Raw genomic sequence first — 16,575 nt, forward strand, 5'->3', positions numbered from 1 at the left:
TATGCAAAAACCCAAAAGCAGTGAAGTTGTCACGTTGTGTAAATGGTAAATAAAAAGAGAATACAACAAATACTTTTCAACTTATATTCAATTGAATAGACTGCAAAGACAAGATATTTCATGTTCACATTTTTTTGCAAATATTAGCTCATTTGGAATTTGATGCCCGCAACAAAAGCTGGCACAAGTGGCAAAAAAGAGTGAGAAAGTGGAGGAATGCTCATCAAAGACTTATTTGGAACATTCCACAGGTGAACAGGCTAATTGGGAACAGGCGGGTGCCGTGATTGGGTGTAAAAGCATCTTCCATGAAATGCTCAGTCATTCACAAACAAGGACGGGGCGAGGGTCACCACTTTGTCAACAAATGCCTGAGCAAATTGTTTAAGGACAACATTTCTCAACCAGCTATTGCGAGGAATTTAGGGATTTCACCATCCACGCTCCGTAATATCGTCAAAAGTTTCAGAGAATCTGGAGAAATCACCGCACGTAAGCCATGATATTACGCACCTTGGATCCCTCAGGCGGTACTGCATCAAAAAGTGACACCAGTGTGCGATTCAAGAACTCCTTCATTCCACACTCCATCCAGCTGTATAATCACTCGCCATACAGCAATAGATGACATTTGCCTATTACCTGACACCTGACATGTGAGCTACTTCTCTTTGTTTATAATGTCTATTTTCTATTTCCTGCTGGATCTACTCTCTATTTTATACTGCTGCTGTCACATATACTGTATATACTGTAATATTGTACATGTGTTGTATATATTGTATATATGTTATAGACATAATATAATATATCTGTATATATATTATTCTGTACACATATTATGTATATATTCGTATATATCAGGGGTGCTCACACTTTTTCTGCAGGTGAGCTACTTTTCAATTGATCAAGTCGTGGGGATCTACCTCATTCATACATATAATTCATATTTACTTATTTATGAAATATATGTTTTTGTTAACAAGTTAAAGGTGTTTAATGATAATGCAAGCATGTTTAACACATATAGTTAATATTGTTAATTAATTAAAGGTGTTTAATGATAATACAAGTATGTTTAATACATATAGTTAATATTGTTAACAAGTTAAAGGTGTTTAAAGATAATACAAGCATGTTTAACGCATATAGTTAATATTGTTAATAAATTAAAGGTGTTTAATGATAATACAAGTATGTTTAATACATATAGTTAATATTGTTAACAACTTAAAGGTGGTTAAAGATAATACAAGTATGTTTAATACATATAGTTAATATTGTTAACAAGTTAAAGGTGTTTAAAGATAATACAAGCATGTTTAACGCATATAGTTAATATTGTTAACAAGTTAAAGGTGTTTAAAGATAATACAAGCATGTTTAACGCATGTAGTTAATATTGTTAACAAGTTAAAGGTGTTTAAAGATAATACAAGCATGTTCAACACATATAGTTAAAATTGTTAATAAGTTAAAGGTGTTTAAAGATAATACAAGCATGTTTAACACATATAGTTAATATTGTTAATAAGTTAAAGGTGTTTAAAGATAATACAAGCATGTTTATTGCATATAGTTAATATTGTTAACAAGTTAAAGGTGGTTTAAGATAATACAAGCATGTTTAACACATATAGTTAATATTGTTAACAAGTTAAAGGTGTTTAAAGATAATACAAGCATGTTTAACACATATAGTTAATATTGTTAATAAGTTAAAGGTGTTTAAAGATAATACAAGCATGTTTAACACATACAGTTAATATTGTTAACGACTTAAAGGTGGTTAAAGATAATACAAACATGTTTAACACATATAGTTAATATTGTTAGCAAGTTAAAGGTGTTTAAAGATAATACAAGCATGTTTAACGCATATAGTTAATATTGTTAACAAGTTAAAGGTGTTTAAAGATAATACAAGCATGTTTAACACATATAGTTAATATTGTTAATAAGTTAAAGGTGTTAAAAGATAATACAAGCATGTTTAACACATATAGATTCCTTTCTTTCATGAAGACAAGAATATAAGTTGGTGTATTACCTGATTCTGATGACTTGCATTGATAGGAATCAGACAGTGGTGCTGATAATGTCCACATTTTCGAATGGAGGAGAAAAAAAGTCCTCCTTTCTGTCCAATACCACATGAAAGTGGTTGGTTTTTGGCATCTTATTTGTCCAGCTTCTGTATTCCTGTGTATACACTTTACAAGAAATACATTGTCGGCAAACTCCGTAGCTTGCTAGCTTGTGCACGCCAGCTTTCTGAGACTCTTATTTTGTTAGCGCAACTGTGCAACTGGTCTTTGGAGTTTTGACGACAGGTACGGCGCCAGAGTCTGTTGAAATAAAGTGTTTCTCGCCTCCCAGTCGGTAATTTTAATGAGCTGGCAGCAGCCAGCGTCATCTCAGAAGACCCTCGGGTGCCGTGAATGTCAATCAAGTGACGAAAGTGACGTCATAGTGAAGATTTATGATCGCTCATTTTTAGGACTATTTTTTTAATGCCTGGCTGGTGATCGACTGACACACCCTCCGCGATCGACCGGTAGCTCGCGATCGACGTAATGAGCACCCCTGGTATATATGTTAGATTTTTTTGTTGCTATATTAGTCTATTTATACCTGCATTGTCCTTTCCATCCTTACACTTTCCATCATTGTAACTGAGCTATTGTTGAACAATTTCCCTTGTGGGTCATTAAAGTTTGTCTAAGTCTAAGTCTAAGTCTACATCACCACAAGGAACACTTCAGAAAACCACTGTCAGTAACTACAGTTGGTGGCTACATCTGTAAGTGACAGTTAAAACTCTACTATGCAAAGCGAGAGCCATTTATCAACTGCTGGTGGGTCGTATTGGAGGGTGAATTGGTATCCACTTTGGTTGAGTGCTTTTATGGTTTGGAGGTGTTGCTTGGTTGAATGATTCTCTGTCTGTTGACAGGGCTGACAGTCTCCTGTTGATGCCGGCTGGGATGTTCCTGGTTGTGACAGGCGGGTGGTTGCTGTCGCGGTGTGCTTATTGTAATGTGGTGTCGGGCTTTGTAACTGGCCGGTATGTGTTATTGTTCAGGTTGAGTGTTACATCCAGGAAGTTTACAGTGTGTTTGTTTGCCTCAATTGTGATCCTTAGTCCGTTGTTTTTGAAAATGCGGCATATTTATTTTCTGAGGTTTTCCAAAGGCATTGGGAAAGGGCCAGTCCGTCGTCTCTGTATAGTCCAATGTTTACTCCTAATTTTGTGAGTTGCGAGAGTAGGACGCTTCCTACGATTTAGCATGTTTCGGCCCCGTCATAACTTCCCATTGTTACGTCGAATGGTCCAGTGGTCTTTTGGTGCGTGAGTATTGAGTTCTTTGCGTGGTTTATGATGTTCCTTTCATCATGCCGACACAGAAGCAAGGCGCTATTGTTCAGCAATGGCCACACCCCCATGTAATGTACCCTATATATACTTGTAACAGCCACAGACACTTCAATAAAATCCCCTGAAGAGCAGGGAAACCTGCGAAACAGGCTTGTATGGATGGTATAGCCTCTGTGTTCTTTCCTGATCTACGTATATACATACATACATATATAGATTGGGCAAACTCCCATGCCCAACCAGTCTACATGTGCTCTGTGGACTTGGAGAAGGCATTCGACGGTGTCCCTCGGGAAGTCCTGTGGGGAGTGCTCAGAGAGTATGGGGTATCGGACTGTCTGATTTTGGTGGTACGCTCCCTGTTTGATCAGTGTCAGAGCTTGGTCCGCATTGCCGGCAGTAAGTCGGACACGTTTCCAGTGAGGGTTGGACTCCGCCAAGGCTGCCCTTTGTCACCCATTCTGTTCATAACTTTTATGGACAGAATTTCTAGGCGCAGTCAAGGCGTTGAGGGGATCTGGTTTGGTGGCTGCAGGATTAGGTCTCTGCTTTTTGCAGATGATGTGGTCCTGATGGCTTCATCTGGCCAGGATCTTCAGCTCTCACTGGATCGGTTCGCAGCCGAGTGTGAAGCAACTGGGATGAGAATCAGCACCTCCAAGTCCGAGTCCATGGTTCTCGCCCGGAAAAGAGTGGAGTGCCATCTCCGGGTTGGGGAGGAGACCCTGCCCCAAGTGGAGGAGTTCAAGTACCTCGGAGTCTTGTTCACGAGTGAGGGAAGAGTGGATGGTGAGATCGACAGGCGGATCGGTGCGGCATCTTCAGTAATGCGGACGCTGTATCGATCCGTTGTGGTGAAGAAGGAGCTGAGCCGGAAGGCAAAGCTCTCAATTTACCGGTCGATCTACGTTCCCATCCTCACCTATGGTCATGAGCTTTGGGTTATGACCAAAAGGACAAGATCACGGGTACAAGCGGCCCAAATGAGTTTCCTCCGCCGGGTGGCGGGGCTCTCCCTTAGAGATAGGGTGAGAAGCTCTGTCATCCGGGGGGAGCTCAAAGTAAAGTCGCTGCTACTCCACATCGAGAGGAGCCAGATGAGGTGGTTCGGGCATCTGGTCAGGATGCCACCCGATCGCCTCCCTCGGGAGGTGTTTAGGGCACGTCCGACCGGTAGGAGGCCACGGGGAAGACCCAGGACACGTTGGGAAGACTATGTCTCCCGGCTGGCCTGGGAACGCCTCGGGATCCCCCGGGAAGAGCTGGACGAAGTGGCTGGGGAGAGGGAAGTCTGGGCTTCCTTGCTTTGGCTGCTGCCCCCGCGACCCGACCTCGGATAAGCGGAAGAAGATGGATGGATGGATGGACATATATAGATGTAAACATATATTGTATATATATATATATATATATATATACTGTATATACATATATATATACAACGCATATGATTAATACCAAATTATTACTAAAAAATTATTTTGCGTTATCATATATGAAAGAAGATTATTCACATCCGGGTGAAGACTTACCCCTTAAAGGGGAACATTATCACAATTTCAGAATTGTTAAAACCATTAAAAATCAGTTCCCAGTGGCTTATTATATTTTTCGAAGTTTTTTTCAAAATTTTACCCATCACGCAATATCCCTAAAAAAAGCTTCAAAGTGCCTGATTTTAACCATCGTTATATACACCCGTCCATTTTCCTGTGACGTCACATAGTGATGCCAATACAAACAAACATGGCGGATAGAACAGCAAGCTATAGCGACATTAGCTTGGATTCAGACTCGGATTTCAGCGGCTTAAGCGATTCAACAGATTACGCATGTATTGAAACGGATGGTTGTAGTGTGGAGGCAGGTAGCGAAAACGAAATTGAAGAAGAAACTGAAGCTATTGAGCCATATCGGTTTGAACCGTATGCAAGCGAAACCGACGAAAACGACACGACAGCCAGCGACACGGGAGAAAGCGAGGACAAATTCGGCGATCGCCTTCTAACCAACGATTGGTATGTGTTTGTTTGGCATTAAAGGAAACTAACAACTATGAACTAGGTTTACAGCATATGAAATACATTTGGCAACAACATGCACTTTGAGAGTGCAGACAGCCCAATTTTCATCAATTAATATATTCTGTAGACATACCCTCATCGGCGCTCTTTTCCTGAAAGCTGATCTGTCCAGTTTTGGAGTTGATGTCAGCAGGCCAGGGAAGCTAGGGTTGATAGGGGGTTTAGCTCGCTTGTCTGCGAGAACAAACTGCCGCCATTGCTTGCTGTGCTACCGAGGTCCTTTGTCCCTGAATTGCTCACACACTCCGGCAGATTCAATGGGGGTCTGGCGGCAGATTTCTTTGACTTTATCGTTGGAAATGCATCTGCTTTGAGTGTCGCAGGATATCCACACATTCTTGCCATCTCTGTCGTAACATAGCTTTCGTCGGTAAAGTGTGCGGAACAAACGTCCAATTTCTTGCCACTTTCGCATCTTTGGGCCACTGGTGCAACTTGAATCCGTCCCTGTTCGTGTTGTTACACCCTCCGACAACACACCGACGAGGCATGATGTCTCCAAGGTACGGAAAACAGTCGGAAAAAACGGAAAATAACAGAGCTGATTTGACTCGGTGTTTGAGAAAATGGCGGATTGCTTCCCATTGTGACGCCACGTTGTGACGTCATCGCTCCGAGAGCGAATATTAGAAAGGCGTTTAATTCGCCAAAATTCACCCATTTAGAGTATGGAAATCGGTAAAAAAATTATATGGTCTTTTTTCTGCAACATCAAGGTATATAATGACGCTTACATAGGTCTGGTGATAATGTTCCCCTTTAAGACACTGTTACATGGTGTGTGATCACAATGACAAATGGCCAATTCTGCTTTAAAAGAGAACTTTAGATAAATCTGAGGTAAGGTGTTGGTGTTGCAGCGACAAACGTTCTTAGCAAGTTGAAAATACCGTCTTGAAGCCAAACACGTACTCAAGGAGGGTGCCGCTAGCATGAATGCTACATGGACAACAAGCAGAGGACAACAAGCTATGCTGGCAAAGTTTACTGCGTTGATGTTGTCAACCAAAGCAGCAGAAGATAAGGTGGACAACCACCACATGTAGACCACTTAACATCTGTGAAGACCAAGACGATCTGTCCTACAATCATTTGAAGAGGTACAATTACAGCAAGGATGAAGCAACTGTACTACTCAAACAGCAGCATCAAGTTGCAACTACTGGCTTCTGGTGAATGTATTGGACATCTGTAAGTAATGACAAGGAGCTTCGGTCGCATTGTAGCAAAAAAGGAGACTAGCAGTGTCACCTGTAAAGGTAAACTGGCATGTTTGTTTCAATAACTGGTTAGACTAAAGACAAGTACATGCAAATTCATGTTGGTACGATTTGGTCTGCTTTTGGAAAGCCATCTAAGGGGGCATGGTCCTGTATTTTTGCTGCATCCTCACTCAGACAGTCTGCAGAGACCTTGGCCAACATGGCAGCTAAAGTTTGCCACTCCTAATAACTACATCCTTGATGGATTGACCAGGTAGCCTTCTCTTCACTCCCACCCACTGTACTACTCAAACAACAGCATCAAGTTGCAACTACTGGCTTCTGGTGAATGTATTGGACATCTGTAAGTAATGACAAGGAGCTTCGGTCGCATTGTAGCAAAAAATGAGACTAGCAGTGTCACCTGTAAAGGTAAACTAGCGTGTTTTTTTCAACAACTGGTTAGACTAAACACAAGTACATGCAGATTCATGTTGGTACGATTTGGTCTGCTTTTGGAAAGCCATCTAAGGGGGCATGATCTTGTATTTTTGCTGCATCCTCACTCAGACAGTCTGCAGAGACCTTGGCCAACATGGCAGCTGAAGTTTGCCACTCCTAATAACTACATCTTTGATGGATTGACCAGGTAGCCTTCTCTTCAATCCCACCCAGTGTACTACTCAAACAACAGCATCAAGTTGCAACTACTGGCTTCTGGTGAATGTATTGGACATCTGTAAGTAATGACAAGGAGCTTCGGTCGCATTGTAGCAAAAAAGGAGACTAGCAGTGTCACCTGTAAAGGTAAACTAGCGTGTTTGTTTCAACAACTGGTTAGACTAAAGACAAGTACATGCAGATTCATGTTGGTACGATTTGGTCTGCTTTTGGAAAGCGATCTAAGGGGGCATGATCCTGTATTTTTGCTGCATCCTCACTCAGTCTGCAGAGACCTTGGCCAACATGGCAGCTAAAGTTTGCCACTCCTAATAACTACATCCTTGATGGATTGACCAGGTAGCCTTCGCTTCACTCCCACCCACTGTACTACTCAAACAACAGCATCAAGTTGCAACTACTGGCTTATGGTGAATGTATTGGACATCTGTAAGTAATCACAAGGAGCTGTGGTCGCATTGTAGCAAAAAAGGAGACTAGCAGTGTCACCTGTAAAGGTAAACTAGCGTGTTTGTTTCAACAACTGGTTAGACTAAAGACAAGTCCATGCAGATTCATGTTGGTACGATTTGGTCTGCTTTTGAAAAGCCATCTAAGGGGGCATGGTCCTGTATTTTTGCTGCATCCTCACTCAGACAGTCTGCAGAGACCTTGGCCAACATGACAGCTAAAGTTTGCCACTCTTAATAACTACATCCTTGATGGAATGACCAGGTAGCCTTCTCTTCACTCCTACCCACTGTACTACTCAAACAACAGCATCAAGTTGCAACTACTGGCTTCTGGTGAATGTATTAGCCATCTGTAAGTAATCACAAGGAGCTGCGGTCGCATTGTAGCAAAAAAAGGAGACTAGCAGTGTCACCTGTAAAGGTAAACTAGCGTGTTTGTTTCTTTAAACAACTGGTTAGACTAAAGACAAGTACATGCAGATTCATGTTGGTACGATTTGGTCTGCTTTTGGAAAGCAATCTAAGGGGGCATGATCCTGTATTTTTGCTGCATCTTCACTCAGACAGTCTGCAGAGACCTTGGCCAACATGGCAGCTAAAGTTTGCCACTCCTAATAACTACATCCTTGATGGATTGACCAGGTAGCCTTCTCTTCACTCCCACCCACTGTACTACTCAAACAGCAGCATCAAGTTGCAACTACTGGCTTCTGGTGAATGTATTGGACATCTGTAAGTAATGACAAGGAGCTTCGGTCGCATTGTAGCAAAAAAGGAGACTAGCAGTGTCACCTGTAAAGGTAAACTAGCGTGTTTGTTTCAACAACTGGTTAGACTAAAGACAAGTACATGCAGATTCATGTTGGTACGATTTGGTCTGCTTTTGGAAAGTGTCGGAGGCAGATATTTACATATATCCGAATTTAAGTTGTACTTCTTCCATTTCTTTGTCATATTTGAAAACAGCTTGTGTTTTCCATTTCTTCTCTTGATGCGCTGTCAGCAAGCAAACTGTGTGTGTTAACCTTGAGTTATTTGGAATGTATTATGGCTAGGGAGACGTTGTGCTTGTATTATGGCTAGGGAGGGGGAAGGAAAGAGGTGTATTTGGCGTTGGGAAGACAGACCATTTTGGGAGGCGCAATAGAATGTTCTAGGGTTAGACTGGTCTCAAAATGTATATTGGCAAAGCTTTGAAAATATACAACAAAATACCTATTCTGTCTCTGGTGGTTTTTCAACTCAGCTTTAAGTGTCGTAAAGAGCTTGGGAGCGAATTGTGACTTGAATTCCCTGGGAGGAACAACTGGTCCAAAACGCAACAAAAGCCATCTAAGGGAGCATGGTCCTGTATTTTTGCTGCATCCTCACTCAGACAGTCTGCAGAGACCTTGGCCAACATGGCAGCTAAAGTTTGCCACTCCTAATAACTACATCCTTAATGGGTTGACCAGGTAGCCTTCTCTTCACTCCTACCCACTGTACTACTCAAGCAACAGCATCAAGTTGCAACTACTGGCTTATGGTGAATGTATTGGACATCTGTAAGTAATGACAAGGAGCTTCAGTCGCATCGTAGCAAAAAAGGAGACTAGCAGTGTCACCTGTAAAGGTAAACTAGCGTGTTTGTTTCAACAACTGGTTAGACTAAAGACAAGTCCATGCAGATTCATGTTGGTACGATTTGGTCTGCTTTTGGAAAGCCATCTAAGGGGGCATGGTCCTGTATTTTTGCTGCATCCCCACTCACAGTCTGCAGAGACCTTGGCCAACATGGCAGCTAAAGTTTGCCACTCCTAATAACTACATCCTTGACTGATTGACCAGGTAGCCTTCGCTTCACTCCCAACCACTGTACTACTCAAACAACAGCATCAAGTTGCAACTACTGGCTTATGGTGAATGTATTGGACATCTGTAAGTAATGACAAGGAGCTGCGGTCGCATTGTAGCAAAAAAAGGAGACTAGCAGTGTCACCTGTAAAGGTAAACTAGCGTGTGTTTTTTTCAACAACTGGTTAGAATAAAGACAAGTCCATGCAGATTCATGTTGGTACGATTTGGTCTGCTTTTGGAAAGCCATCTAAGATGATCCTGTATTTTTGCTGCATCCTCACTCAGACAGTCTGCTGAGACCTTGGCCAACATGGCAGCTAAAGTTTGCCACTCCTAATAACTACATCCTTGATGGAATTACCAGGTAGCCTTCTCTTCAATCCCACCCAGTGTACTACTCAAACAACAGCATCAAGTTGCAACTACTGGCTTATGGTGAATGTATTGGACATCTGTAAGTAATGACAAGGAGCTTCGGTCGCATTGTAGCTAAAAAGGAGACTAGCAGTGTCACCTGTAAAGGTAAACTAGCGTAATTGTTTCAACAACTGGTTAGACTAAAGACAAGTCCATGCAGATTCATGTTGGTACGATTTGGTCTGCTTTTGGAAAGCCATCTAAGGGGGCATGATCCTGTATTTTTGCTGCATCCTCACTCAGACAGTCTGCAGAGACCTTGACCAAAATGGCAGCTAAAGTTTGCCACTCCTAATAACTACATCCTTGATGGATTGACCAGGTAGCCTTCTCTTCAATCCCACCCAGCGTACTACTCAAACAACAGCATCAAGTTGCAACTACTGGCTTCTGGTGAATGTATTGAACATCTGTAAGTAATGACAAGGAGCTGCGGTCGCATTGTCGCAAAAAAAGGAGACTAGCAGTGTCACCTGTAAAGGTAAACTAGCGTGTTTGTTTCTTTAAACAACTGGTTAGACTAAAGACAAGTCCATGCAGATTCATGTTGGTACGATTTGGTCTGCTTTTGGAAAGCGATCTAAGGGGGCATGATCCTGTATTTTTGCTGCATCCTCACTCAGACAGTCTGCAGAGACCTTGGCCAACATGGCAGCTAAAGTTTGCCACTCCTAATAACTACATCCTTGAAGAATTGACCAGGTAGCCTTCTCTTCACTCCTACCCACTGTACTACTCAAACAACAGCATCAAGTTGCAACTACTGGCTTCTGGTGAATGTATTGGACATCTGTAAGTAATCACAAGGAGCTTCGGTCGCATTGTAGCAAAAAAGGAGACTAGCAGTGTCACCTGTAAAGGTAAACTAGCGTGTTTGTTTCAACAACTGGTTAGATTAAAGACAAGTACATGCAGATTCATGTTGGTACGATTTGGTCTGCTTTTGGAAAGCCATCTAAGGGGTCATGGTCCTGTATTTTTGCTGCATCCTCACTCAGACAGTCTGCAGAGACCTTGGCCAACATGGCAGCTGAAGTTTGCCACTCCTAATAACTACATCTTTGATGGATTGACCAGGTAGCCTTCTCTTCAATCCCACCCAGTGTACTACTCAAACAACAGCATCAAGTTGCAACTACTGGCTTCTGGTGAATGTATTGGACATCTGTAAGTAATGACAAGGAGCTTCGGTCGCATTATAGCAAAAAAGGAGACTAGCAGTGTCACCTGTAAAGGTAAACTAGCGTGTTTGTTTCAACAACTGGTTAGACTAAAGACAAGTCCATGCAGATTCATGTTGGTACGATTTGGTCTGCTTTTGGAAAGCCATCTAAGGGGGCATGATCCTGTATTTTTGCTGCATCCTCACTCAGACAGTCTGCAGAGACCTTGGCCAACATGGCAGCTAAAGTTTGCCACTCCTAATAACTACATCCTTGATGGATTGACCAGGTAGCCTTCTCTTCACTCCCACCCACTGTACTACTCAAACAACAGCATCAAGTTGCAACTACTGGCTTATGGTGAATGTATTGGACATCTGTAAGTAATGACAAGGAGCTTCGGTCGCATTGTAGCAAAAAAGGAGACTAGCAGTGTCACCTGTAAAGATAAACTAGCGTGTTTCTTTAAACAACTGGTTAGACTAAAGACTAGTACATGCAGATTCATGTTGGTACGATTTGGTCTGCTTTTGGAAAGCCATCTAAGGGGGCATGGTCCTGTATTTTTGCTGCATCCTCACTCAGACAGTCTGCAGAGACCTTGGCCAACATGGCAGCTAAAGTTTGCCACTCCTAATAACTACATCCTTGATGGATTGACCAGGTAGCCTTCTCTTCAATCCCACCCAGTGTACTACTCAAACAACAGCATCAAGTTGCAACTACTGGCTTCTTGTGAATGTATTGGACATCTGTAAGTAATGACAAGGAGCTTCGGTCGCATTGTAGCAAAAAAGGAGACTAGCAGTGTCACCTGTAAAGGTAAACTAGCGTGTTTGTTTCTTTAAACAACTGGTTAGACTAAAGACAAGTCCATGCAGATTCATGTTGGTACGATTTGGTCTGCTTTTGGAAAGCCATCTAAGGGGGCATGGTCCTGTATTTTTGCTGCATCCTCACTCAGACAGTCTGCAGAGACCTTGGCCAACATGGCAGCTGAAGTTTGCCACTCCTAATAACTACATCCTTGATGGATTGACCAGGTAGCCTTCTCTTCAATCCCACCCAGTGTACTACTCAAACAACAGCATCAAGTTGCAACTACTGGCTTCTTGTGAATGTATTGGACATCTGTAAGTAATGACAAGGAGCTTCGGTCGCATTGTAGCAAAAAAGGAGACTAGCAGTGTCACCTGTAAAGGTAAACTAGCGTGTTTGTTTCTTTAAACAACTGGTTAGACTAAAGACAAGTACATGCAGATTCATGTTGGTACGATTTGGTCTGCTTTTGGAAAGTGATCTAAGGGGGCATGATCCTGTGTTTTTATTGCATCCTCACTCAGACAGTCTGCAGAGACCTTGGCCAACATGGCAGCTAAAGTTTGCCACTCCTAATAACTACATCCTTGACTGATTGACCAGGTAGCCTTCGCTTCACTCCCACCCACTGTACTACTCAAACAACAACATCAAGTTGCAACTACTGGCTTCTGGTGAATGTATTGGACATCTGTAAGTAATGACAAGGAGCTTTGGTCGCATTGTAGCAAAAAAGGAGACTAGCAGTATCACCTGTAAAGGTAAACTAGCGTGTTTGTTTCAACAACTGGTTAGACTAAAGACAAGTCCATGCAGATTCATGTTGGTACGATTTGATCTGCTTTTGGAAAGCCATCTAAGGGGGCATGATCCTGTATTTCTGCTGCATCCTCACTCAGACAGTCTGCAGAGACCTTGGCCAACATGGCAGCTAAAGTTTGTCACTCCTAATAACTACATCCTTGATGGATTGACCAGGTAGCCTTCGCTTCACTCCCAACCACTGTACTACTCAAACAACAGCATCAAGTTGCAACTACTGGCTTCTGGTGAATGTATTGGACATCTGTAAGTAATCACAAGGAGCTGCAGTCACATTGTAGCAAAAAAGGAGACTAGCAGTGTCACCTGTAAAGGTAAACTAGCATGTTTGTTTCAATAACTGGTTAGACTCAAGACAAGTACATGCAGATTCATGTTGGTACGATTTGGTCTGCTTTTGGAAAGCCATCTAAGGGGGCATGGTCCTGTATTTTTGCTGCATCCTCACTCAGACAGTCTGCAGAGACCTTGGCCAACATGGCAGCTAAAGTTTGCCACTCCTAATAACTACATCCTTGATGGATTGACCAGGTAGCCTTCTCTTCACTCCCACCCTAAGTCAGCTGAAGGCCAGTTAATGAAGAGCAGGATTTACACAAAGACGGGGGAGGAGTGAATCCCCCTGCAGAGTGCATGCCAGGATGAGAGTAGACGAGTGGAAGGTAAAAAGAAGAAGTGGGTGGGAATCCTCCACAGAGGAAGAAGTGGAGATGGAGAGGATCCAGTCAGGAGAGGCGGACTAGGTCTAGCATGTCCGACACAACGAGCTCCTACCGTCTGTTGCAGGTCTGGGATTCCGATGCGGATGACGACGGTGTTGCCCGTGGGCTCCTCCATGGATGCTGCGGCTCCGTGGCCCCGCGGCTCTGCGCCGGGACGGGAAGGCGTCGTAGGAGCGGCGACCGACACGCAGACGCCGCTGTCCTCTTCCAGGGAGCTGCCGCTGTCAGTGCTGGCTCCCTGGCTGCCCGTGGCCGTGTGTGTGTGTGTGTGAGCGTGTGTGTGTGTGTGAGTGTGTGTGTGTGTGAGAGTGTGTGTGTGCTACTCCTGCCGTGGAGGGCTGGGTGGCTCATGTTTGCCGGCTGCCGGACGCAGAGGCATGCTCCATGTGAGGGACTTGGACTCTGGTCTCTCTCTCTCTCTCCACACACACACACACACACACACACACACACACACACACACACTCTGCTGGTCCTTACTCACAGTGAACGCACACACCTCTTGTTGCCGCATGCATCTCTCGCCTGGGAAGCAAGCAGAGGAAGAAGATAGAGGGGCGGGGGTGAGGGTGAGGGTGAGGGTGAGGAAGGGAAAGAAGAGCATGAGTGAAGTGAAAACATGTGGATGATGACAATTGACACACACACACGTACACCAACACACACACACACTGGGACAAGGGAGGGTGTTTGTTCGGATCAATGCTGACCACAACGTGACCGTCATGCTCAGATGAGGCTGCTCAAACACACACAGCAAACAATGTCAACATGCCGTTACAATGAGTTGGTGTTTTTGTTTTGTTGTCTATACAATTGTATGTGTGCTACATATTATTCATTATTTAGTGATTATTTTTTCTTTTTTTACTTGTGTTTTTGTTTTGTTGTCTAAACTATCGTATGTGCACTATATATTATTCGTTATTTAAAGATCATTGTTTGCATTTTGCTTGTGTTTTTGTTTTGTTGTGTACAATCATATTTGCGCTATACATTATTAAATATTTAGTGATCATTTTTGGGTTTTACTTGTGTTTTTGTTTTGGTGTCCATACAATCGTATGTGCGCTATACATTATTCATTATTTAGTGATCATTTTTGTTTTTTATTTATAATTTTGTTTTGTTGTCTGTACAATCTTATGTGCGCTATATATAATTCATTATTTAGTGATTATTTTTGGTTTTTACTTGTGTTTTTGATTTGTTGTCTATACAATCGTATGTGTGCTATATATTTTTCATTATTTAGTGATAATTTTTGCTTTTTACTTGTGTTTTTGTTTTGTTGTCTATACAATTGTATGTGTGCTATATATTATTCATTATTTAGTGATTATTTTTGCATTTTGCTTGTGTTTTTGTTTTGTTGTGTACAATCATATTTGCGCTATACATTATTAAATATTTAGTGATCATTTTTGGGTTTTACTTGTGTTTTTGTTTTGTTGTCTATACAATTGTATGTGCGCTATATATTATTAATTATTTAGTGATAATTTTTGCTTTTTATTTATAATTTTGTTTTGTTGTCTGTACAATCTTATGTGCGCTATATATTATTCATTATTTAGTGATTATTTTTGGTTTTTACTTGTGTTTTTGATTTGTTGTCTATACAATCGTATGTGTGCTATATATTTTTCATTATTTAGTGATAATTTTTGCTTTTTACTTGTGTTTTTGTTTTGTTGTCTATACAATTGTATGTGTGCTATATATTATTAATTATTTAGTGATTATTTTTGCTTTTTACTTGTGTTTTTGTTTTGTTGTCTAAACAATTGTATGTGTCCTATATATTATTCATTATTTAAAGAGCATTTTGCTTGTGTTTTTGTTTTGTTGTTTATACAATCATATGTGCGCTAAATATTACTATTTATTTAATGATCATTTTTTAGTTTTACTTGTGTTTTTGTTTTGTTGTCCATACAATCGTATGTGTGCTATATATTATTCATTATTTAGTGATCATTTTTTATTTTCACTTGTGTTTTTGTTTTGTTGTCTATACAATCGTATGTGCACTATGTATTATTCATTATTTAGTGATAATTTTTGCTTTTTATTTATAATTTTGTTTTGTTGTCTGTACAATCGTATGTGCTCTATGTATAATTCATTATTTAGTGATTATTTTTGGGTTTTACTTGTGTTTTTGATTTGTTGTTTATACAATCGTATGTGCACTATATATTATTTATTATATTGTCATATTTGTTGCTTTTTACTTCTGTTTTTGTTTTGTTGTCCGTACAATTGTATGTGTGCTATATATTATTCATTATTTAGTGATCATTTTTGCTTTTTACTTGTGTTTTTGTTTTGTTGTCTATACAATCGTATGTGGGCTATATATTGTTCATTATTTAGTGATAATTTTTGGTTTTTACTTGTGTTTTTGTTTTGTTGTTGATACAAACGTATCTGTCCTATATATTATTAATTATTTAGTGATCATTTTTGGGTTATACTTGTGTTTTTGTTTTGTTGTTTATACAATCATGTGTGCCATATATTAGTCATTATTTAGAAATATTTTTTGTTTTTTACATGTATTTTCGTTTTGTTGTCTAGACAATTGTATGTGTGGTATATATTATTCATTATTTAGAGATAATTTTTGGTTTTTACTTGTGTTTTTGTTTTGGTGTCTATACAATCGTATGTGCGCTATATACGTATTATTCCTTATTTAGTGATCATTTTTGGTTTTTAGTGGTGTTTTTGTTTTGTTGTCTGTACAATTGTATGTGCGCTATATATTATTCATTATTTAGTGATAATTTTTGGATTTTACTCGTGTTTTTGTTTTATTGTCTACACAATCGGATGTGCGCTATATATTATTAATTATTTTGTCATTTTTTTGCTTTTTACTTGTGTTTTTGTTTTGTTGTCGATACAAACGTATGCGCTATATATTATTCATTATTTACTGATAATTTTTGGGTTTTACTTGTGTTTTTGTTTTGTTGTCTATACAATCGTA

General features: G+C 40.8%; 1 protein-coding gene across 1 annotated transcript in view; it reads right to left on the reverse strand.

Annotated features, from left to right (window-relative positions):
* Window positions 1-16,575, reverse strand: part of shank3a (SH3 and multiple ankyrin repeat domains 3a) — a 336,974-nt gene that overhangs the window by 309,402 nt on the left and 10,997 nt on the right. The window contains 1 exon segment of the mRNA XM_072913723.1: window positions 13,630-14,102. Within this exon segment, the coding sequence (XP_072769824.1) occupies window positions 13,630-14,091 (462 nt within the window). The 5' untranslated portion in view covers window positions 14,092-14,102.

Source organism: Nerophis lumbriciformis, linkage group LG08 (assembly GCF_033978685.3).
Source record: "Nerophis lumbriciformis linkage group LG08, RoL_Nlum_v2.1, whole genome shotgun sequence".
Lineage (NCBI taxonomy): Eukaryota > Metazoa > Chordata > Actinopteri > Syngnathiformes > Syngnathidae > Nerophis > Nerophis lumbriciformis.